This window comes from Oratosquilla oratoria, chromosome 1 (assembly GCF_046742065.1).
Source record: "Oratosquilla oratoria isolate Oo_2021 chromosome 1, ASM4674206v1, whole genome shotgun sequence".
NCBI lineage: Eukaryota > Metazoa > Arthropoda > Malacostraca > Stomatopoda > Squillidae > Oratosquilla > Oratosquilla oratoria.
In genome coordinates, this window is record NC_134777.1 from 69462945 (window position 1) to 69487645 (window position 24701).

General features: G+C 46.0%; 1 protein-coding gene across 11 annotated transcripts in view; it reads right to left on the reverse strand.

The window, feature by feature from the left end:
* LOC143035073 (uncharacterized) overlaps positions 1-24701 on the reverse strand; it is a 132550-nt gene that overhangs the window by 47498 nt on the left and 60351 nt on the right. For 6 of the 11 annotated variants that reach the window (XM_076202292.1, XM_076201783.1, XM_076201701.1 and 3 more), the window contains exons 2-4: positions 19069-19820; positions 18484-18682; positions 17764-17849 (exon numbers count right to left, since the gene is read on the reverse strand). In XM_076202292.1, the coding sequence (XP_076058407.1) occupies positions 17764-17849; positions 18484-18682; positions 19069-19820 (1037 nt within the window). Of the gene's footprint in view, positions 1-4404; positions 9544-15183; positions 17073-17763; positions 17850-18483; positions 18683-19068; positions 19821-20209; positions 20609-21129; positions 21153-21270; positions 21409-24701 lie in introns of those variants that run through there. The other 5 variants (XM_076201868.1, XM_076202118.1, XM_076201955.1 and 2 more) reach the window with 5 other exon arrangements.

Consider the following 24701-nt stretch of genomic DNA (forward strand, 5'->3'; position numbering starts at 1 on the left):
CCTTCCACTTTATAACTTACGACATTATAAGATACATGGTACTGCAGACACCCAAGGCCAGACCATGCAAAAAAAACTGTAAATACATCTTTCATTGCAGTAGCATAAATATGATTAAAAAATAAACAAGACAGTTGCTGTATATGAAAATACATTACTTGACAGACAACTGGACATAATTACATTATTCCAATACATCATGGGACACATAATTTTGTCCACTGTGGTGCTTCTGGGTCAGGTTGTTTGGTCCGCTGTGGCACTTATGTGGATCCGTCTCTCAAGAGAAAGACACGCCCTGCGACCAGCTCCAAGAAACTTTGGGTCAAAGACAACCTTAGCTAGGTCAGTGACCTTGAGCAAACAAGGTCACTGACCCTTGGTATGAAGATAAGGTCAACGACCCTTTACAAGAAGACAAGGTCAGTGACCCTGGGTATAAAAACAAAGTCAACGCGTCCGTATACGAAGACAAGGTTAATGATCCTGGGTATGAAGACAAGGTCAACGCTCCTGTATACTGAGACAAAGTCAGTGACCCAGTTGATGAAAACATGGTCAAAAGCCACGTATAAAAGACAAGGCCGGTGACCTAGAAGATGAAAACAAGGTCAATGGCCCTACATGTAAAGACAAGGTCAGTGGCCTTTGGGTATGAAGACAAGGTCAACAACCTTTGGGATGAAGACAAAAACCACCAAGTCAGCTGTTAGTCTCCCAGACATGATGACATGTTGTCAGGAACTCCCCGAGAACATTTAACATTATTATCATTATTATTCTTTCTTCTCTCACTTCTACTTGGGAAAAATACAAGTACTCCAGCATTGGGCAAAATAACTCTGAAATCCTTTAAATTGTGCTTCTGAGATTTTCGCTTGTTGATCAACTTTCGAACTAGTTTGAACTTGAGACGTCAGCGTCTCGGAGGCAACGCGTAGGCATAGAAGCAAGTGGTGGAAGGTCGAGGGGGGTCATTATGTGATGGGAGGAAGGTAGTTATGTGATGGGAGGAAGGTAGTTATGTGATGGGAGGAAGGTAGTTATGTGATGGGAGGAAGGTAGTTATGTGATGGGAGGAAGGTAGTTATGTGATGGGAGGAAGGTAGTTATGTGATGGGAGGAAGGTAGTTATGTGATGGGAGGAAGGTAGTTATGTGATGGGAGGAAGGTAGTTATGTGATGGGAGGAAGGTAGTTATGCAACAGGAGAGGATATTCATGTGACCGGAGAAGATATTATGAGTGGGGGTTAAATGTGACTACGGGAGTTATATAACAGGTGTAGGAAATTATGAGACTGAATAGGGGGTAGCTATATGATGGTATAGGGGGTAGCTAAAAGATGGTATACGGAGTATTATGTGACTGGATTCAGGGTAATTATGTAGGATTTGGGGTAGTTATGCGACAGGATTCGGGGTAGTTATGGCAGGATTCAGGGTAGTTATGTGATGGGATATGGGGTACTTATGTAACGGGAGGGGGTATTTATATTATGGGACATGGTATTTGAGACGAGATAAAGGGGAGTTATATGATGGGATAGGGATATTTATGTGGCGGGATACAGGGTACTTACATGATGCAGAACTTGAGGCACATGAGGAGAGGGGGAGTGGGTTTGCCGCTTGAGCGAACATATAATTGTACTTCCACGGCAACCCAAGACAAACAGCTGACACGCAAGACATAAACAGTGTGACTATCGTAGGTGATAACGACTGTCCTTTCAAGGTCCGTATTCATAATCTCGTAGGGTACCCGACATCATAGTGCGACCGAGGAAATGCGACAGTGCCCTGGCCTTTTTCTTGCCCTCAACTGATGCCATTGGCTACACGATGTTATCATCTGATCATTCGTTCTTGAATATGGCACAGAGAGAGAGAGAGAGAGAGAGAGAGAGAGAGAGAGAGAGAGAGAGAGAGAGAGAGAGAGGAGAGAGAGAGAGAGAGAGAGGGGAGAGAGAGAGAGAGAGAGAGAAAGAGGAGAGAGAGAGAGAGAGAAAGAGGAGAGAGAGAGAGAGAGAGAGAGAGAGAGAGAGAGAGAGAGAGAAAGAGGAGAGAGAGAGAGAGAGAGAGAGAGAGAGAGAGAGAGAGAGAGAGAGAGAGAGAGAGAGAGAGAGAGAAAGGTGGAGGAGAAGGGAGAGGGAAGGAAAGAGAAAAAAGAAAAGAAAGAATAAAAAATGACAAAAGAGAAGGAAGAAAAAGAAAAAATTAAATAAATAAATAAATAAATAATAATTACTTGTAAACACGGCACTATACCATCGGGCACCCAAAGAGCTTCTCGACAAGAAATGCAAGACCACCTCAAACCACATTCAGGATCTTTGATATAACAAGACACGTCCCTGTGGCCCTGCCGGGGAAGGGGGAGGAGCACCCCTCCCCCAGGGGGCCCCACACTCAACAACCTTCGCCACATCAACCTTCGACCTTAGAAGAACGACCTTGAAGGAGGACAACCTCGAACGTCACCCTCGAAGAGCACAAGGCACAAGAGCGAATCCCTACTCAGAGAAGGAACCGAAGTTGCTACCCCTGCTGCTGCCGCTGCCGCAGGGGACCCCCGACACGCCCGGGGGTTGAAATCTAGGGCACATACAAAGTCCGGGGGTCGCGTGTCCCTCTCCCCTCACAACCCTCCGTCAGGTGCACACACAGGGAACCACTAGAGCAGCCCCCAGTTCTCCCTCCCCCAATATTCACAAGCATGGATCGAAAATACAACACACATTACACTAGCAAAGGCAAGAAAAGGAACAAGGGGGAGACAGAGGTCAGGAGGGAAAGGAGTGATAGGGGAGGGAGAAAGAGTGAGGGGAAAGAAAGGAAAGGAGCGAGGGGGAAGAAAGGAAAGGGGCAAAGGGGAAGAAAGGAAAGGAGCAAGGGGGAAGAAAAGAAAGGAGGGGGGAGGAGGGAAAGAGAGGGGGGAGGAGGGAAAGAGAGGGGGGAGGAGGGAAAGAGAGGGGGGAGGAGGGAAAGAGAGGGGGGAGGAGGGAAAGAGAGGGGGAGGAGGGAAAGAGAGGGGGGAGGTGGGAAAGAGAGGGGGGGAGGGAAAGGGGGGGAGGGAAAGAGAGGGGGGAGGGAAAGAGAGGGGGGAGGAGGGAAAGAGAGGGGGGAGGAGGGGGGAGGAGGGAAAGAGAGGAGGGAAAGAGAGGGGGGAAGGGAAGAGGGGGGAAAGGAAGAGTGAGGAGTGAGGAAAAGTGAGGACTGAGGAAGAGTGAGGACTGAGGAAGAGTGAGGGGGAGGAGGGGAAGAGCGAGGGGGAGGAGGGGAAGAGCGAGGGGGAGGAGGGGAAGAGCGAGGGGGAGGAGGGGAAGAGCGAGGGGGGAGGAGGGGAAGGGGGGGGAGGAGGAAGAGGGGGGGGAAGGGGAAGAGAGGGGAGGAGGGGAAGAGCGAGGGGGAGGAGGGGAAGGGGGAGGAGGGGAAGAGCGAGGGGGAGGAGGGGAAGAGCGAGGGGGAGGAGGGGAAGAGCGAGGGGGAGGAGGGGAAGAGCGAGGGGGAGGAGGGGAAGAGCGAGGGGGAGGAGGGGAAGAGCGAGAGGGAGGAGGGGAAGAGCGAGGGGGGAAGAGGGGAAGAGCGAGGGGGGAAGAGGGAAAGAGCGAGGGGGAAGAGGGAAAGAGGGGGGAGAGGAAAGAGGGGGGAGAGGGAAAGGGGGGGGAGGAGGGAAAGAGCGAGGGAAGAGGGTAAAGAGCGAGGGAAGAGGGTAAAGAGCGAGGGAAGAGGGTAAAGAGCGAGGGAAGAGGGTAAAGAGCGAGGGAAGAGGGTAAAGAGCGAGGGAAGAGGGTAAAGAGCGAGGGAAGAGGGTAAAGAGCGAGGGAAGAGGGAAAGAGCGAGGGGGAAGAGGGAAAGAGCGAGGGGGAAGGAGGGAAAGAGCGAGGGGGAAGAGGGAAAGAGCGAGGGGGAAGAGGGAAAGAGCGAGGGGGAAGAGGGAAAGAGGAGGGAAAGAGCAAGGGGGAGGGGGGAGGAGGGAAAGAGCAAGGGGGGAAACAGCGAGGAGGGAAACAGCGAGGGGGGGAGGAGGGAAACAGCGAGGGGGGAGGAGGGAAAGACCGAAGGAAAGGAGTGAAAGTGGGGAGGAAAGGAGTGAAAGTGGGGAGGAAAGGAGTGAAAGTGGGGAGGAAAGGAGTGAAAGTGGGGGAGTGGGGAAAAAGCGAGTGAGAGGGGGAGGAGCGAGGGGGAGGGAGGAAGAGCGAGGGGGGGGAGGGAAACAGCGGAGTGGGGAGGAGGAGTGAGAGGGGGAGGAAGGAGCGAGGGGGGAGGAGGAGGGGAGGGGGGGGAGGAGGGAAAGGGGAGGAGGAGTGAAAGGGGGGGAGGAGGGAAGGGGAGGAAAGGAGGGGGGAGGAAGGAGTGAAAGTGGGGGGGAGGGAGGGAAAGCGAGGGGGAAAGGAGGGGAGGAAAGGAGTGAGAGTGGGGAGGAGAGGAGTGAGAGTGGGGAGGAGAGGAGTGAGAGTGGGGAGGAAAGGAGTGAAAGTGGGGAGGAAAGGAGTGAAAGTGGGGAGGAAAGGAGTGAAAGTGGGGAGGAAAGGAGTGAAAGTGGGGAGGAAAGGAGTGAAAGTGGGGAGGAAAGGAGTGAAAGTGGGGAGGAAAGGAGTGAAAGTGGGGAGGAAAGGAGTGAAAGTGGGGAGGAAAGGAGTGAAAGTGGGGAGGAAAGGAGTGAGAGTGGGGAGGAAAGGAGTGAGAGTGGGGAGGAAAGGAGTGAGAGTGGGGAGGAAAGGAGTGAGAGTGGGGAGGAAAGGAGTGAGAGTGGGGAGGAAAGGAGTGAGAGTGGGGAGGAAAGGAGTGAAATTATGGAGGAAAGGAGTGAAAGTGGGGAGGAAGAGAGGAGGTAAGGGAAAATGAAAGCAAAGAAGGGGGAAGGAAAGCAAGTAAGAAAAGAAAGAATGAGGATGAAAAGGAGAAAGAGGGAGGAAAAGGAGAGAAGGGGGATGTGGATAAAAGGACTGATGGTGGGGCAGAGGAAGGAAAGGAGTAAAGGGGGGAGAAAAGGTGGGGGAGGGGGAAGGAAAGGATCGAAAGTGGGGGGAGGGGGAAGGAAAGGATCGAAAGTGGGGGGAGAGGAAGGAGTGATGGGGAAGTTATCAACAGACTCGCTCTAACCTAAGATACAACAAGCTGGGGAAGAGTTGTCCCCACCTTTTAAGGAAAAATTCCCCAAATTCCTCTCTATCAGAGAAACAATTCTCCCCTTAACTGGGGAATAATTTCCCCTTCCAGGAGAACAGTTTATCCCCCTCTTTCATACAACCCATTTATTCTCTCCAGATCTGTTTATACGTGCCGGAAAAGTTATCAATGTCGATTGAACAAAATATATATCAGCAGAAACAAAAGTTTATCACTGTTCTCAAATAGGCCTACACAACTATTTTTTCCTTTAATTCTACATATTCATATATAATATGGCAAACCGTTCCCTCAAAGTATTTCTTAATACTAGAGGTTTGTTGACAATTCGCCCGCCCCACCCCTATATAAATAAGTACACTACACTATTTACAAGTTACAATATCTCGCTCATGGGCACCGATAGGCCTACAGAGGTGATTCGAGCTGTGGAGATTATTCCGTACTTGCTGAGGCTAGAATGTCACCATCATTAGCAGGTGCAGCACAGGGCATGTGACCCGTTCCCTTTACAAGACATGTCAGCCAGTGAGTGATGTACACATGGTATGCTTTTTGGTGGAAACTGAAAACAGGGAGAAGGAAAATGGGTGAAAAAAAAAGGGGGGAGGGTGATGAGTGAAGGGAAGTGTGGAAGAATGGGGGCAGTGGAGCACACAGGAGAAGAGAGTGCATGAGAAGATGGGTGGTAAGAGGAATGATGACAAAATGAAAGTTGAACACATGAAAGTTGACAAGATGGGAGGAAAGTTGACAAGATGAAGGATGACAAGAGGAAAGCTGATGAAAGGAAAATTGATGACACAAAAATTGACGAGAGAGCTGACAAAGTTAATGAAAAGGGAGTTGACAAGAAGAGTTGAAAGAGTGAAGATGACAAGAACCAAATTGACAAGAGAAAAGCTGACAAAAGAAGTGATGAGCGGTGAAGGAGACTTCCATGTGTGTAGCGAAATGGGGAAAGACAGGGTTGAAGAGGCCCTACAACTAAGATTTGAGGGTAATAGTCGGAAGAGGGCATTGTTCCAGTACTTGTCGGAAGAGGGCATTGTTCCATTACTTGGAAGTGGATATGGTGGCAGATGAAGAAACAAAACAGGAAAGTGACCATTGGGCTCCTGGACAAAGTCAGCATGAGCACTCAAAATTGAGAGGAAGAGGAAAATAAATTGCAATAATAATTATCAAAATATGGTAGTGTCAAGATTGAAAACCATGCCATTATATAGATATGAATAAAGAATATTAGTGATACTAGGGGGGGGGTTAGTTGAGGATATGGATTGTCTGAGAAATGAATGGGATATCAAGGATGAATGCTCCATCAAGAAAAAAGAAGCAAGTGTGGAGATAAACTGGAACCCTTTTTTTATGTGGTATGGTCAAACAGTAGTCATTGTGTACAATGCAAACATGATATGGACAATGGGAAAAACTGAAAGGTAGAGAGAAAGTATATCTACTTGGAAATTATGGAGTTCATAGATGGAAGAAGGATGCTGGTTCATGAATTAGAGGAATGAAGAAAGATTAAACAATCGCACACACACGCACACACACACACACTAAGTATGCTACACTGGAGAGTAGGAGACAAGACACAATGAGCATTGCACCTTTCCTGGGTAATTAGGCAAACATACACATGCGCACTCACACAACCTACCTCTCTGTCATGATATTGTTCTCTAGGATAGAAGTGTTGATTATGGGTGACAAAATACAGTAGATTCTATACTCATCCAATGCCCACTTCGCTCCACTCACCCATTCAAGTCATTCTCAGTCTTCCTCTCAAGTTCACTCCATCCACTTATGCTTTCCATGCTGCTAGTCTTTCATTGGTCATTCTTTCCATATGCCCAGACCATCTCAGCACTCTGCTCTACTGTATCTAAAAACTCCCTTCCCATTCCTGGTCTTGACCTCACCCATTCATTTCTCACTCTAACCATTCTTATAACACCTATCATATTTCTCAATCACTCCATCTCAAAAACCATCTGCCTCCCTTGTACTCCAAGTGACAGAAAGGAAACATGTTCTAGGGTTAATCTACAATGAGAAATGACTTCTTCTACAGCTTGGGTGAGTTAAGGCAGATAAATAAACAATTTCAGGTGCATTGTAGCAAAATCAGGTCTGTTTACACCGATTCCACTTGCACTTACAACGCTCAACATACCCAATGTCCGACTGTCACTGGCTGAAACAAGTCCTGAAGGTGCGCCTACTCATAGCTTCACATTCCAAGTCACATGCAGTGATCCATGCAAGCAGATGGTAACTTATGTCACAACCAAGTTAAGAGTAGCAGTAAGCACTCCCTTTTCAATAGACAGCCCCTATGACATGTCAATTTCTTCCATAAGCCATCTACAAGTTGAATACTTCAGCAAACAAATCAACCGACCCTTGGATTTAGCTGTGGCAAACCAGCGAATTTGTGATTCAAGTTCTTACCCTGGCAAGCCTGCTAATCCCAAGTTGTGGCTCTTGCATGGCCAATTCTTACTGTCACACTTCTGAGACCAATCCATCACCTTCACTGTCTCCATCCTCATCACAAATTTCTCTCTACAGAAATGCAGATAAAATCATCATTGTCTTTATTATACAAAAGGTGGTTGCCATGGTCCGAATCATCACTGCAAACATGATCCTATTGAACCATCAATGTTTCTATATAAACATGCACACTACATCTCCAGCCTCATCATCATTTCTGATCACTTGTCATTGACCACTTCATCATCCAACTATGAACAGTTGGACCACGTCTTTGATCAATTTTCCTTGTCCGTGTATCCTTCACTTAACACTGCCACTAAAGCACAACCTGCATCACAGTGGCACCAAGTCCTGCACATGTCTGAAAACACTGCACTCACTTGGAAAAAATCTCTGGTGTTTTACCCAGCCTCAGCTGACACCCGATTCATTCTCACACAGGAATTATCACAGTATTTGGTGAAATGAGGGAAAAGCAGTTTCCTGTTTCCATCCTTAAAACTGATACATAGGTACTGTACAACATAACTGTCTAATTCTGGTAAACTCAAAATGTGCGCTTTTTAATAACTCCACTTTTTGTTTCTTCTGTATGTCCCCCTACACATATGGAAACTTGGCTAACATCTGCAAATATTGAGATGTTCGGTTGGTGCTGTGCTCCACAAGAGCTGTGTAAATTCTAACAATACCCTTACTTGAACTAAAGTGTCAACAGCTCCGTTTGTATCTTCACCAGTATTGTGGCTACCGAGGTCTTCCACAAATCACCCTGATCACATTTATCTAATGTGTTTGTGTCTACAAGATTCAATGACTAAACGTGTTTAAAGTGAAATAGGAAGAGGAGTTTAGTGTATTGAAGGCTCAAGTAAAGGCAAGGATATATTCTATGGGCATGTGTCTGTAAGGCTAAATTCTATCCTATGGGAAGGAATGGTATAAAGGAGAGTTCACTCAAGGGGCAAATGTGTTTTAAGGCTTAAGGTCTACCCTAGTAAAGGTACAGTACAGGGGAAGAGTCCATTTAAGGGGCATATATAAGGCCAGGGTCCAGTTTAAAGGCAACTATTGTATAGGGAAAGTTGCTCTCTTAAGAACTGCTACGATAAAGGCCAAGGTAAGAGTCTAAGAGCAGCTGTGGGGAGGGGGGGGGTTTACGGGTGCAGGGAAGGAATCACAGTTTGACCAAGTTGTTACTACATCAGGTACAGCTCTGCCACCAGAACTCTCCTCTGCCCCTTTGGGCTTTTGGCTCATCTGCCTTGGCTAGGTGGACTAAATATCCTTTGATTTAATGCTGAATGCAAATTGCAAAATCTAACTTTGGACTATCGTCTTTTCCCCTAAGAGACCAAGGGTATATTTGATATACAGGACAACACAGTTGACCATTTCTCGCCACTCTGTCCACCAAGGCATGGCTGCAGCTTGGTTGCAAGTGGGCCCTGCACTAAGCCAATGACAGTACATGACTACAGCCACACCGCTGATACTGTCACCAGCCCCTGCCACTCCTGCCTGAGGTGGAAGTGGCCCTTCTAGTACTGTGGCACGACTTCATGAGCCACAAAATCCTGCTGCAGGGCTTCCTCAAGGACACGCTTGGAGGAGGAGGAGGGATCTTGTATGGTCATGTCTGCCATCTCGCTATGCTTCCGGCGGATGTGCGCCCTGAGGTGGTCCTTGCGTGAGTAGGCGGCCGTACAGAGGCTGCACTCAAACTGCCGCTCCCTGGACAGATGTGTGATCATGTGGCGGCGAAGTGTATAGTTATCGCAGAAAGTCTTTCCACAGAAGCAGCACGGCTTGCGCCCCCGCCGAAACTTGCTGGGGGTTGTGGACAGCAATTCATGCAAGGGCAGAGTTTCGTCTTCCTCCAGCTCCTCCTCCAGCCCCTGGAACGAAATCAACATCGCGGCATTAGGCATCGCTCAACCGTTCTGCTCCTTCCCCCTCCCATCCTCCCCATCACCACATGGACACCACCTCCACAAAACGCAAAATCCAACTCATCCCTGCCAGGAACATTAGTCTCTGACCAAGAGAACTGGAACCACCAACCACCCTGCAGAATCAAATGCAGCAGCAAATCCATTACTACGATACCACAGGCTACAGAATTCCAAAAATGGTCGTGCTCTTAGCACTAGTTTTCACACAAGACAACCAACACCATAACTTCACATACATGAGGCCACCAGAGGCACAATTCCAAATGCAAGTTAGCACAATTCCACTTGTAACACGTTATGACCATTACCACTGCAAAAGCAACAAGCTGCTAACACCATCTCCAAACCTGCACCAGCAAGCACCAAAGTCAAAATGCACTAAGATTTCAAATACCAAAACCCCAAGGAAACCATGACAAAAACCAGTTCTGTAAGCACCAACACCACGTAAGAAAGTCAACACTGTCACCATAACCCCAACACCAACAAACCACCAGCACCACATTTCCAAAAACATAACACCAGTTCTTATCCTTGTCAGAATAAAAACTCAAAGCATATCATTATCATGACCAGTTCCATAAACAAGACAAGACCATTTCACAAATTTCCCAAGTCAATGTCATCACAATGTGCTGCATGTCAGTTATCACCAATTACAAAACCTAAATTACCAATTCACATGAAATAAAAATGATCACCTTTCCTGTTGACTAAACCTGGTAAGCATCTATACTTTTACATCAAAATGCCTATTCCCCCTTATAATGGGGTGGTAGAGTTGAAGCAAACAATCACCCCAAAACCCATTTGTTCCCCCCCATCTTAGCACCTCATGGATGAAAGGTCTACCCTGTTCCCTGCTAAAGTCAAAGGTAAAGCAGCAAGACTGTACTTTCACTGCTGAATCTGGCCCACCTGCATTTCATTTTATGGTGCCCCAAAGCCACGATACCTCATATTCAGTCCTCTACATGCCTATGACACCTAAGTCAAAAACACTTTTGAGAAATATGATGATGTTACATGAATTTATCAAGTGGGTCAAGAGAAATGTGAAGGTGAAACCAAGGACTGAGGACTGTCTGATGGGATTAACCAGAGTGCTGAGGTGATTTGGACAAATGGAAAGAATGATTAAAGAAAGACTCGCAAAGTGTGTGGAAAGCTGAAGTGGATAGAGTGAGCTTGAAAGGAAGCCCAAGAATAGGGGATGAATGGGTGAAGTGAATTGAGAGAAGGTTATTTTTTTTACATATGTGGAATATGTATCAAGTATGGAAAAGTGCAAAAAGTTTCAACTGAACAAAGAGTTACAAGTGGATGAAGGAATGATATCTGATAGACTGTTCTTTTCATTTGCTTCACAATCAACTTGTATGTACGAGGAGGGGGGAGTTTAGGTCCACCATAGTTGATTGGCCAATTTCATACCCCAAAACTCTTGCAACCCACACATCCCAAATAACAGACAACAGTCACTTGCTTGGCCCATAAGTCTCATGGAAGAGATATTATTTTGTTTGGATATGGCTTGTGGCTCTATGGTATCCTGTTATCTTACTGTTCTTTGTTTGTTTGAAAGACTCCTTTGTTTTCTAGATTGTAAGGAACCATGGCAAGGGGGAATTGTTAAATGTGATTGTCCTTAACCTGTTAAATCCAACATACATTCCAGGTTTGGCAAGTAGATACACAATACCTTCCAGAAGACTAATGATGATGATGTGGTTTAACATCACAAACTCCCCCTATTGGAAGGCTAGGACAGTGCCCCTCACAGAGGACTTTGTAGCATAGAACTTCACCAATGCCAGGGTTTGAACTGCCATCCCTTCAACCTTCGCTGCAAGTAACAACGCCAGCGAACTTCCATAATTTTAAATTAAGGGTGCCTTACTTGGTTTCCTTCTAATAGTTCGTAGACTGCCTTCCCACACCTGTCAAACTAATCTATAGTTTGCTTTTGTTAAAACCCTTGATGTGTGCATTAAAAACCAAATCAAAGAGAAGCTCAGGATTTAAAGGCTCTTGTCCTGGGGTGGATTGGGCCATCCAGTTTTATTGGAATCCCCCCCCCCCCTTTTATTCATGGTTTTCTAGGGTGACTAATGTCACTGATGATTTCTATGGATAAGCCTCCACTCTGTCTTTGCCACAGATCTCGTTTGTCTATGCACATTTGGGTGTTCTTACCAGCTGTTCTGCAAGTGCTGTACTGGAATATTAATGTTACATCTTCAACATAAGTGAGCCCTTTGGTGTGTGGAGACCACTAGTGATGAAGCCAAACAGTGCAGGTGAGAGTACTCCTCCTTGGGAGACCCCCTCCATTGCACATTCTTTTGATCCCAGATAGTCATTTGTTTTGGGATTGTCTACAATTCCCTCCATGTAAAAAGCTTGACCATTTCTCATTGGTGAAGCAGTGGGGGTAAACCAGCTCTGGTTGTTGGGCCCTGGTTTGTAAAAGGCCTTGTTGCTTTGCTTTCGATTTAAGCAGTGTGTTGGGAGAGGGTGGCTGAAGTTTTGTTTATGATGTAGGTCTGTGCTCTGTGCCACCTCTCAGATATATATAGCTTTAGACTTCTAATATGAATTTATCCCCATAACCTCCACAAATTATTATTTATTATATAAATGTACTGTGTCTTGCTACTTTGCTTCTGATCCTGGGTAGTAGGTAGGCTCCAGGTATGACCCCTCATCTATGAGGAGCTAAAGATGAGAGGGAGGAAAGAGTGGTAGATGGGAGTGGAATGGGTGGGAGTGGATATGTACCTTTTGACTTGACTTCCTCCCATCAGGGAGAAAAGCCCTTGGTATATAAACCTCCACAAATGACTTCCTTCATAGATTTCAGTCTAGGTCAAAGACCACAAATCTAAAACCTTTTGACCTTGTATTGGATAACTCAATACACTTTCATTTATCAGTATAGGGATTCTCACTCTTGCCATCACTAGTTCTATTCTCTTCAATACCTAAGCCTTCTCTCCCTATCCACCCAGCCTTGCCCCATTCCCCTAAAACATTATCTTGAAGACTTCCAACTATATTAACCCTTTTGCCATGCAGGTCTCCCTTGGATGATTAACTTCACATGTAAGCAACCAAAACAAATGTTGTAAAGTAATATCAAATGGTTAGTTTGTTCCACTGGTTTATTTTGGAGTTTGTTTCCTTTGAATTTAACCTCATTATGAGCTACAAGATCTCCTGCTGGCATGGTGTTATAACCAACTTTCAGGTACAGCAGTAAAAGTATCAAACTACACCTTGTTCTATCTGCTTTATCCTTACACCATTCTCTATAGTCTATATCTTTCTTTCCAGAAGCACATGGTGCCACTGCTCCTTTGGACCTAAGAGGAGCCTCCATCTTCCTTCTCACTTTGGGTGCAGCCCTGTTACTAGGCGATTTGTCCAAACTAGGCCTGGTACTTCAGCCTGAAAACTAGGTACAGCCAATTGGTGTAATTAACATCTTGAGAACCTAAGTTTCATTTACTCAAATTCCCAAAATCTTTCGTTAGAATTTACCTTTCAATCATTCAGTGATGGAAATATTCAAGAACTTAATCAGTCTTTATATCTATTTGCCACCCAAGTTCATCACTCAATACTAAACACCTACCCTCTATTACTTGGTTAGTCTTTACCAGGACATACTACACTACATGTGCTCTTATATACAAGCACTTTCCTATGAGGTCATCCCATTTTCTTTCCTTAATATCTCTTCAATGACTGTTCATCATTGTTACTATTCATTAATACCTGTGCCACTCATAATACTTTCATTCAAAACTCAGAATTTTTTTTTCTTCTATTTTACATAATGCTCCACAAGCCGACAGGATTCGCTGCTTGTTAAATCATAAAAATTCAACCCTTGTCACACATGCCCTCAATCTAATATAACCATCTTCTATAGCCATTTAACTTTTCCATTCACATCAATTTAATTCCCATTCATTCCCTTGAACAAGATTTACCATTCATGTTTTAAACTGAATTACAATGAATTTGGATTTTTATGAATTGGGTTATGGCTATTTATTTTGGCACTATATTAGGCACCCCTTGTATCCAAAGACATTAAAATGCAACACACATACACAAACACACATCTGCAGCAGTTAAAACACACATCATTTCAAGTGAGACTTTATTGCTTATTTCTACAAAGTACATATTTGCTCAGTAGTTTTGGAACTACAGTTCATTGTTGAGCAGTGGTACGATAACCATTAAAAAGTTGCTTCCACTGAAGAGTAACAGTAAGAAAAATATCCAACAGTATAATAATTATGCACATATTAAGGAATTATTTGGTTGATCAGGTAATGCATAGTCATCTGGGGGATCAACGATCCCCTCAATAGAACAGCCTCTTGTTTGTAGTAGCACAAACAATAAAACTTCACAGATAGAAGATAATTGTTGACTGACATTTCTTCATGAAGGTAAGGGGTGAGGACTAGGGTAAATGATAATATTTCATGGAGGGGAGTTAGGGAATATGACATCATTCCATCGATAAGGAGGGGGTGTCAACATGATCAAGTGATTAAACTTCATGAAGGAAGTTACAACGAACAGTTAAGGCACACAAAACTGGGAGCCAAGGCATGGTAGGAGAGACTGTATTACAGCAAAAGGCAGACAAGGCCATACAGGAACTATTGTGAGCAATGTGTGGGAAAAATAGGTGGGATAACCACAGCTTTGGTAATATTGCTAAAACAAGAACAAACCTTACATAACATAAAAAGGAAAATTAAAGTATGAATATGAGATTAAACCAAAGAAAATGGGAGAAGAAATAAAACTGGTACATATGGGAAAGAGAGGAAGAAAGAAAAAGAGACAGAGGGGAGAGGGGGGAGAAGGGAAAGGGGGAAGAAGGGAAAGGGGAAAGGGAAAAGGGGGAGGGAAGGGAAAGAGGGGAGAAAGGAAAGAGGGAGAAGGGAAAGAGGGAGAAGGGAAAGAGGGAGAAGGGAAAGGGGGGAGAAGGGAAAGGGGGAAGAAGGGAAATAGGAAGAAGGGAAAGGTGGAAGAAGGGAAAGGTGGAAGAAGGGAAAGGTGGAAGAAGGGAAAGGTGGAAGAAGGGAAAGGTGGAAGAAGGGAAAGGTGGAAGAAGGGAAAGGTGGAAGAAGGGAAAGGTGGAAGAAGGGAATGGGAGGGAGAAGGGAATGGGAGGGAGAAGGGAATGGGAGGGAGAAGGGAATGGGAGGGAGAAGGGAAAGGGGGTAGAAGGGAAAGGGGGGAGAAGGGAAAGGGGGGAGAAGGGAAAGGGGGGTAGAAGGGAAAGGGGGGTAGAAGGGAAAGGGGGGAGAAGGGAAAGGGGGGTAGAAGGGAAAGGGGTAGAAGGGAAAGGGGGGTAGAAGGGAAAGGGGTAGAAGGGAAAGGGGGGAGAAGGGAAAGGGGGGAGAAGTGAAAGGGGGGAGAAGGGAAAGGGGGGTAGAAGGGAAAGGGGGAGAAGGGAAAGGGGGGAGAAGGGAAAGGGGGGAGAAGGGAAAGGGGGGAGAAGGGAAAGGGGGGAGAAGGGAAAGGGGGAGAAGGGAAAGGGGGGAGAAGGGAAAGGGGGGGAGAAGGGAAAGGGGGGAGAAGGGAAAGGGGGGGAGAAGGGAAAGGGGGAAGAAGGGAAAGGGGGAGAAGGGAAAGGGGGGAGAAGGGAAAGGGGGGGAGAATGGAAGGAGGAGGAAGAAGAAGACAGGTGAATGAGACTGGCAAGGGAGAAGAGTTGAGACCACTAAGAACAAGTGAGTGCAATGTAAAAACCAGCTGAGGAGGTCTTTCAATGACTGAAATGGTAGAAAGTGTGACTGGGTACTAAAGTATACCACCACAAACAGATCAAACACTGGTATACAAGACTAAGATCCTGGTCTCGCCACTAAACAAAAAATAAACCTAATTCTTCATTGGGACTACAAAACTTAACCAAACCAAATCTATTTCTTATAAAGCTTTCATGTGATGTTGTGTTTGTCACAACTGCAGCTCCCATTACTTAATCCTAAGAAAATCCTGTGCATGTGCTTTGGTTACACGATTGGAAGACATATCGCCACTTGTGGGTTACATGTGCATATACATAATCTTCCATTCAGTCTATATAGTCAACAAATACAATCAGTTACAATTAATTCAATGGTTTATGTCCAACTTTTTAACAATAGTGGAAAAAAAGTAACATCACATCTATCATTAGCTACCTGGAACTCAAGTATCACCTACTAGATGGACTGTAAATACATAACTATGATCTTGTTTCTCTACTAACATTCTAAATATGACTGCTGGTTCTTCATGTCCACTAATATGACTGCTGATTCTTCATGTCCACTAACTGGAATGCTCTAACTTATCTTTATGACCAGAGGCTAACCTCAGGAGGCACTTATGGTACTTAGGCACTGCAACCATTGGAGGCACAGCATGAACATTCAACCAACACAGACTTACACCAACACCAAACTTTCAAAACTCAATACACAATTATCTATTTTCCCACAAATCAATACTGGTAACAGGAATCTATGTAACAAATGAGCTTCATGGCTTTTCTTCTCCTTTCCCCACTTGATTCTCCAAAATTACAAGACATGGAATGCACAGATACAGCCAAACACTAGCAAACTGAAAAGGGCAAATACTCAACTAAACTGAATATTCACTATACTTATTCTACAATAATACTGCTATCTTTAAAATTCTTAACAGAAAACTGTCCTATAGTGACTATAAGAGTTGACCTAATACTGATGATTAAAGACTGGAGCATGGAGGAATAGCATGACTGGGGAACATCTTTGAATGTTTGATCCACATCCTTGAGGTACAAAATTGAAGACTCCCCTGGAAGACCTTAGCCATGACAAAGTGCCCAACGAAAAAAAAGCAACCTATAACCTAACAGGAACTATTAAGCTTCTTTGATTATTATCAAGATTTTCATTTGCCATGGAGCATTCTGTGATGGACCAGAATTCACCCATCTTTTGTGCAGATTAATGTGGCTTCCTCTACTGGCCTGATAGTCCAGCCAACACCCTCGACATATCTGCCATCTCTCTTGCTAGGGCCAATTCCTCAATATCTTTTGAATCTAACTCATTGAAGACTGACATTTCCCCCATGAGGTGCTTCATACGAAAATGGCGAATGAGGGAATCCTTGCGTGATGAAGCAAAGTGACAAACGCGGCATTTAAACTCCTTTGTGCCCGAGTGGATGCGCAGGTGTCGGGCAAATGTGTACGGGTTGGTGGAGACGAAGGAACACTGCTGACACTTGTGTACGTTGTTATTGAGTGATCCTGATGGGGGTAGCGGCCCCAGCAAGCCAAGGCCAAGGCCACCCGGACTGGACAGGGGTGGAAGAGGAGGAGGAGGAGGGACACCAGGGGGCAGGGGGGGAACCATCATGGCCGCTTCAATTGGCAAGCCTGGGCCCCAATCACCCTGTGGAGAAAAGGGGAAGCGTCACCACAACCTGCTGAGTCGACCAAGCGGTCAGTGCTGCGTCTGAGGGCACATCATAAATATAGATGCATGGCAGTCTGTCTGCATTCTTCATCACCAAAGGCATATTTTAAATTAGCTTTGACTAGTGAACTGTGAACATGTTGTGGTACACGCCTCCTCTTTCCCCACCTATGGTAATGACTACATACATACACCAACCCGTGTTACTCAACCACCAAAACAATGACGTGTCAAGTTTTGAAAACCGAGCAAAACCCTCAGCTGGGCCAAAATTTAAAGAACTGAGAGTACTCAAACTTCAAACTTGCAACGTCTTAGTTAGTCAAACATCAAACAACTCAAAAGCTACTCTAAAACAAAAAATGAGCTAGAAAACACAAAGGAAGCAGACATACATGCCCTGCCTCAATGTTGTTCATTTAAAAATAAACAATTAACAAAATAAAATTAGGTTGAACAAGATCTATTTTGAGGTAGGATTGCAAGGATTCTCAATAATCTATATCTCGTGACATCATGCAAGGAGAAAAATAATGGGATCTAAAAAAAAAGATGTCTCACTGTAACTTATGCTATTGAGACCATTGGGGAAAAAAATTACATTTAAAGCAAGCCATCTCTAGTATATATAAAAATATATATAATAGTATATAGAGCTGCAACTCACCGTGGCAGGAGCCGTGTGACTTGGGTCGTCATTGTTGTTGGCATTTGCATCTCCTCGCATGTCTTCAGCATACTTGCCACCTTCTCCTGTAAGAAACCCAGTAATTTATGCCCAAGTTCTAATATGTACCCGACCTCCCATTTGCAATCAATCAACCCATCATGTTTAACTTCAAAGACATGTAATCTCCGTACATGCCATGCATGCAACTATTCCCAAAAATTCTGTACAGCTGGACACAGGAATAGCTGGTTTAGCACTGTAGAATTTTTCTTACAATTAGTTCTACAATGTATGCAATTTCTACAAATTTAAGGAAACACCTTGCAACAAGGCATACCTTTCATTTACTTTTCAATTATTTGCAATCAGAAACTATCACTTTAGTTTCTAACCTCCCATAATATAAAATGAAAATATAATACTGTATCCCTGAATCAGTGGTGGTAATCCAACTTATGATGTTGGGCCCTGCTGTGGAGCAGACTTGCTGCACTGCATCTGACCCAAGCAGTGTTGCAGAAGGTAAGGTCCTTCATAACCAAGATGCTGAGATGGGAGAGGTGGTTGTATATGTACTTGTGCACATGTATGTGCTGTAACTGCCACCCTCTCACAAAGTGAAGAGGTGTATGTATACCACTAAAAATTTATCAATATATCTAGCCCAGTGTACCAGGAATTCCAGTGTCCATCTGTACCCTACTGTCAAGTCCTTACCCATTTCTGGTGCTGGCATTCCTTCCTGCCCCTCCTGCATACCTGCAGGCACCTGGCTATCTGCATGACCATCTGTCAGCGGCAAACCTTCCGAGGCGTTGATGGTTTCAGGTCCCTGTGTGTTGCCATCTAGTTCCTCTGAGCCTTCCTGCCATACCATCTCTCCATGGTAGTCAAGGAATGGCTCCGTTTTGATCATCTGATGAGGGATGCCACAGTCACTTAACATGCACACGAAAATGCTTGGGCCAATTTTAAAATAATAGTCGTATTAAATGCATTCATTCTTTATATATCACAACTAACATTTGTTTCATGGCTGAAAGTAGCTTCCTATAGCTGTCCTCAACCAACAATCTAGATGACAACAAAATAAATAAACTAGGTGCCAAATAACCAAAGTATATTACATAAAATACACAAATGAACAAATCAAAATACAACACATACCTATGTAACTAGGAAAAACAAAAATAGGAATTGACTAAGGATAACGTGATCCTACAAAAAGATAAAGAATATATGAGCAACAAAACAGACCACCAAGACTTCAAATAAAAACAATAAATCATCTCATATTCTTACCAAAGTCTCTTCTTTGGGAGGAATGGAATGAGCCTGAGAAGTTGGAGGTACACTTTGGGAATTAGCCGAAGAGGAATCATTTTCGTTACCCGTAGGAGGATGTGTGGGATGAGGCGGTGGAATGGTTCTTATCCCCACGGAGGGCTGTATACCATACTGTGCTATGCTGTTACAGAGACGGTCCTCAGAGGTATTACGAGAGGATGACTTGTTTTTGTTGTGACTAGAGTAGGACTCTTTGTGAGCTTTATTGGACTGTGCTGACGCCAGTTCCCGGTTACTGTTGTGATCAGATGTCCTTTGTCTTTTGTTCACCCGACCCTCTGATTTAGCATCTGAATCTTTCTCCTTTCTTTTCCTTTCTTCTCTTTCTCTATCTTTTTCTCTATCTTCTGCTAGACCCTTGATTTGTAGATTATCAGCAGTTTTGAGGAAACTGGCCAATTCAGTCTGTGATACACTCACTTCGCCTTGGTATATAAACTTCATCATTGCCTTCATGTCCCGGGCAGGAACATCATTCAGAATGACCACAGGGTGCTGGCAGGGGTTCTCCTTAAAAAGATTATGCAACAAAGGGCTACACGCTGCCAGGATCACCTTATGGGCAGGGAACACTTCACCGCCACACACTAAGGACACATCGATAAAGGAGGACTGCCCCAAAAGTTCCCGGAAAACATCTACAAAATTTGTTTGATGATTGTTCCATTTTAACAAAAACTCCTCTTCGTTCATTATGCCGCCGTCACCTGTAAACAGAAAAGACAAAAACAATTAGCCACATGTCAGAATAAAACTATCAGCTAAGGCTTGGGCATCCTCTATAGGACTGGGTTCTGTTCCAGTAACACGCCAATGTATTTCTAACTTTCTTCTCTTTTCCATTTGAAAATCCATTTTTTTTTCTGTGGAATGCTTAGGTTAGTTTGGGTTAGGTTAGGAGCTATTGAACAACATCAATTTGGTATTAAATCTTTGTACTTGCGTGTTTCTGGAATTTTACCCATGACTGCTCCCAAATACAGGTAAAATATTATACACTACAATAACTTCACACACTACAACTGTATACGAAATATACATGAAAAAGTTAAGATGCACACGACTATCAAACGGTTACACAATTGCTAAACTTTACTTTGGATACAATACGGTATATACACGTATTCATTCACGTCATCCTCGTAAACGCTGCACTCGTGCGTGAGTATGCGCGCACACGTGTATATTCACACACTTGCGTGTTGTATCAACGCACGACCAGGTGCGTGTATTATGTATGTATATCTGTGAGCATGCACGCCTGGTTATGTCTGTAGTTGTGTGCGTGTGTATGTGTGTGTGAAGGCGCAAGCGAGTGGAGTGAGGGAGGGAAGTTTGGGTGGTTGGGGAAGGCGATTAGAGTATCATTACTGCCGCCTGGAAGTCATTGCCAGTGTTTTCTGCCTTTGCCGCTGCGCTGTTCAACCACCACCAGCAGGAAGTGGCGATCCTCAGCGTGCAGGTACTCCAAGGGTGATGAGTTTCTTCTTCGTCGACACCCAGGTCTTCCAGACGAGACTTCGACTCCCTTCCATGAGAAGTGAAAGGAGGCGCACACGCTACTTCTGTCAGCGGATTGGCAGCTGCAGACGTTGAATTGTGGTGAAAGGGGGAGGGGTGGTGGGGGGAGGGGAACAGTTCCCTGACAGCAGGAAGTAGGTCCAAATATGCGAGTCAAGTAAGGGTGAGAATGCGCACGTTTGTGTACAAGTTTCCCTCGTCTACTTCGCAACCCTCGTAGTGGGAACTTAAAGAGAGCGGAATATGAAAACGAACTCACGAACTTCTACGAGGACTCGAGCAAAGACCCGAAAACTATAAACAGTGTTGACATGACGCAATCGTAAACAAAACATGAGGAGCACATCGATGGCGGGATAACACAAATTGGAACGACATTGCGTCACGAATTCGGCGTAACAGACCGTTAATAAAAATATAAACACACACACACACATTATATATATATATATATATTATATATATATATATATTATATATAGACATAATACACACATGTACGTGTATATATTTGCTTGCGTGTAAACTATTTTCCACTGAAGTTTGGTGTCGACACTTCCTGCCTGCGTCTTCCAACTTAGTGACGACCACAGACTTGGGCGAGCAGCACAACTCCACACAATGTGAACAACAAACCTGGGCGCTGTGGTTAAGAGAGGCAGAAAGAGAGAGAGAGAGGCAGGCAGGCAGGCAGGCAGGCAGGCAGGCAGGCAGGCAGGCAGGCAGGCAGACTGGCGTCCGTGCTGACTGCCGACCGAAAGTGAGATAGGAAACTGGGGTCTGCCCGCGCGGTTTGTGATGGTGGAGACGACGACGACGACGACAACGATGACGGAGGTGGTGGTGGTGGTGACGGGCCTGTGGGTGGAGGTGGTTGGGAGGGAAGGCCAGGAAATGTGGTGAACCAGGTGGGCTGGGGGGAAGGGGGAGGGGGGCTGACTAAGGTTGTAATGGAGGTGGTGGAAGTGGTGGTGGATGGCACTGGTGGACTGTGGCTGTGAAATCGTTTTGGGAGAAAGCGGAAACCACGAGCTGTAATGAAAGAGTACAGACACCACTGTGGCAACAGCGAGATGCGGTTGGGGCGCTCGAAAAAAAAAAATATGGAAGATCATACCAGCACGAAATCAACGTGAATGCAAACTTACTCAAATCCTTAAAACTAAGTTGTGTGAAACCGGGAGGGAGATGCTAATGGCGCGCGCGCGCGCACACACACATATATACACACACTAAAATGAGGAGAGAGAGAGAGAGAGAGAGAGAGAGAGAGAGAGAGAGAGAGAGAGAGAGAGAGAGAGAGAGAGAGAGAGAGAGAGAGAGAGAGAGAGGACCAGAACAAAGCGCGGAAAATAAAAATTGAACGAACAGGAGGGTGAACGAACGAAGAGATGGGAGAGGACTGCAGTGAGTCTTGGGGCGGCGGCGGCGGGAGGGGGAGAAAAGAAAAGAGTGGAAAGAGTGGAGAAGGCAAGGGTGAAAGAAAAAAAAGGGAAAATGTCTAAGCAGTTGGAGTAATCAGAGGGAGAGAGAGAGAGAGGGAGGGAAAAGGGGAAGGGAAGGGAATTGTCGTAGCATTTGTAGTAGCAGTGGCTGGAGGAGGAGGAGGAGGAGGAGGAGGGGAAAGAGGAGGGAAAGGAGGAGATGCGAGGGGGAGAAGTTGCAACAAGTGAAAAGGAGAGAACAGAAGAGGGGTGGAGGGAGGGGGCCAGCAGGGAGAGGGCTCAATGATGAGAAGGCAAAGGGAAATCTGAATAATGGTAAAAAATAAACAAATAACGTTTAAAAAGTGGGGGCAGGGAAAGACGAGGGATTGGTGGGAGGTTAGGGAAGGGAAGGGATGGGGAGAACCGAGGAGGAAATGGAACAGAGGAAGGAAGAATCTGGGGAGGAAAGGGGGAGGAGGGGAGGAAGGAAGGTTGCAATACCGAGGGAAAAGAAGGAAATAGTATGACTGAATGTAGAATTAGACAAAGGGGCAAAAATGTATAACAAAAATGAAAGACGAAATGAGAAAAGAAAAACATGGAGGGGAAAGTAACTTAAAAAATGGAACAGAAGGAAAACGGGGAAATGACAAACTGGGAAAGGAAAAGCGTGGAGGGAGGGAGGGAGGGAGGGAGGGAGGGAGAGAGAGAGTGAGAGAGAGAGAGGGGGGAGATGGGGGAGCGGTCATAAACATGTGACACAGACAACTGGGAACTGTGGTGGTGGTAGGAACAACATCGGACCGTTATGAAGGGAGTGGGGAAGAGACAGGAGAGGGGGGCTAGGGGGAGGTCAGAGGGGGAGTAGAGAGTCGGTGGTTTATGGACGAGGAAACCCTTGTGTAGGAGTCGGGGGATGGGGGATGCGGGATGGGGGATGATGTGGGTAGAGTAGAGGGAGAGTTGGGGGTAGAAACGAGACTTTAGAAAATGGCTGGAATGGGGGAGGAAAGGAAAGGCTGGAAAGCTAGTAGGAAAGTAGTGTCTGGAAAGGGGGTGGGAAATATGTGGCTGGAATTGGGGTAGGAAAAGTATGGCTGGAATGGGAAAGGAAAGACTGTAATGGGGAGGGAAGGAGTGGCTGGAATGGGGAGGAAAAGAGTGACTGGAAATGGGGGAGGAAAGATGTGGCTGGAATAGGGGAGGAAAGGAGTGGCTGGAATGGGGGAGGAAAGGAGTGGCTGGAATGGGGGAGGAAAGGAGTGGCTGGAATGGGGGAGGAAAGGAGTGGCTAGAATGGGGGAGGAAAGGAGTGGCTGAAATGGGGGAGGAAAGGAGTGGCTGAAATGGGGGAGGAAAGGAGTGGCTGAAATGGGGGAGGAAAGGAGTGGCTGGAATGGGGGAGGAAAGGACTGGCTGAAATGGGGGAGGAAAGGAGTGGCTGAAATGGGGGAGGAAAGGAGTGGCTGAAATGGGGGAGGAAAGGAGTGGCTGAAATGGGGGAGGAAAGGAGTGGCTGGAATGGGGGAGGAAAGGAGTGGCTGGAATGGGGGAGGAAAGGAGTGGCTGGAATGGGGGAGGAAAGGAGTGGCTGGAATGGGGGAGGAAAGGAGTGGCTGGAATGGGGGAGGAAAGGAGTGGCTGGAATGGGGGAGGAAAGGAGTGGCTGGAATGGGGGAGGAAAGGAGTGGCTGGAATGGGGGAGGAAAGGAGTGGCTGGAATGGGGGAGGAAAGGAGTGGCTGAAATGGGGGAGGAAAGGAGTGGCTGAAATGGGGGAGGAAAGGAGTGGCTGAAATGGGGGAGGAAAGGAGTGGCTGGAATGGGGGAGGAAAGGAGTGGCTGGAATGGGGGAGGAAAGGAGTGGCTGGAATGAGGGAAGAAAGGAGTGGCTGGAATGGGGGAGGAAAGGAGTGGCTGGAATGGGGGAGGAAAGGAGTGGCTGGAATAGGGAGGAAAGGAAAGGCTGGAATGGCTAGGAAAGGAGTGACTAGAAACTGGGTGGGAGGGGGAGCGCACTAAACGAGGAGGAGGGGGGAGGGAGAAGTCTAAATAGAGGAAACTTAAAAAGGGGGGAGAAGTACCGAGGATCACAGAGAGGGAATTTGAAGATCAGGGCGGGCGGGAGTGGGGGAGGTGGAAGACAAATAAACGGGGAGGAAACGGCTGAAATGAAGAGGGGAAAGGCCCGAAGAGGAGGAAGAGGAGGAAGAGAAGGAAGAGAAGTGAGAGTGAGTGGGTGGGGAGCTGGAGACTAGAAAGAAGCTAGAATAGGGAAGCAGTATTGTCAAGTCCAAAATTTCTAGTAGTAATTTGAGGGGGGGGGGCAGTGGAGTACAGTGTAAAACAGTTAAGATGCCACTGAAGTGGGATGCTGCAAAGTGGGGGGAGAAAGGGGTAGGGGAGGGGAGAGAGAGCGAGAGGAGGAAATGGGGGGATGGGTAATGAAGGGAGAGGGGGAGGAATGGGAACGGAGGAGGAGGATGGAAGAAGGGAGGATGGAAGAAGGGAGGGGGAAACGAGGAAGGGGATATGGTGGATATGGAGGGGTAGGGGGGGAATGGGAGCGGGTAGATGACATATGAAGGTGAAAAGTGAGAGAAGGGGAAGGAAAGAAAGATGTGCGAGGAAGGGAGGAAGG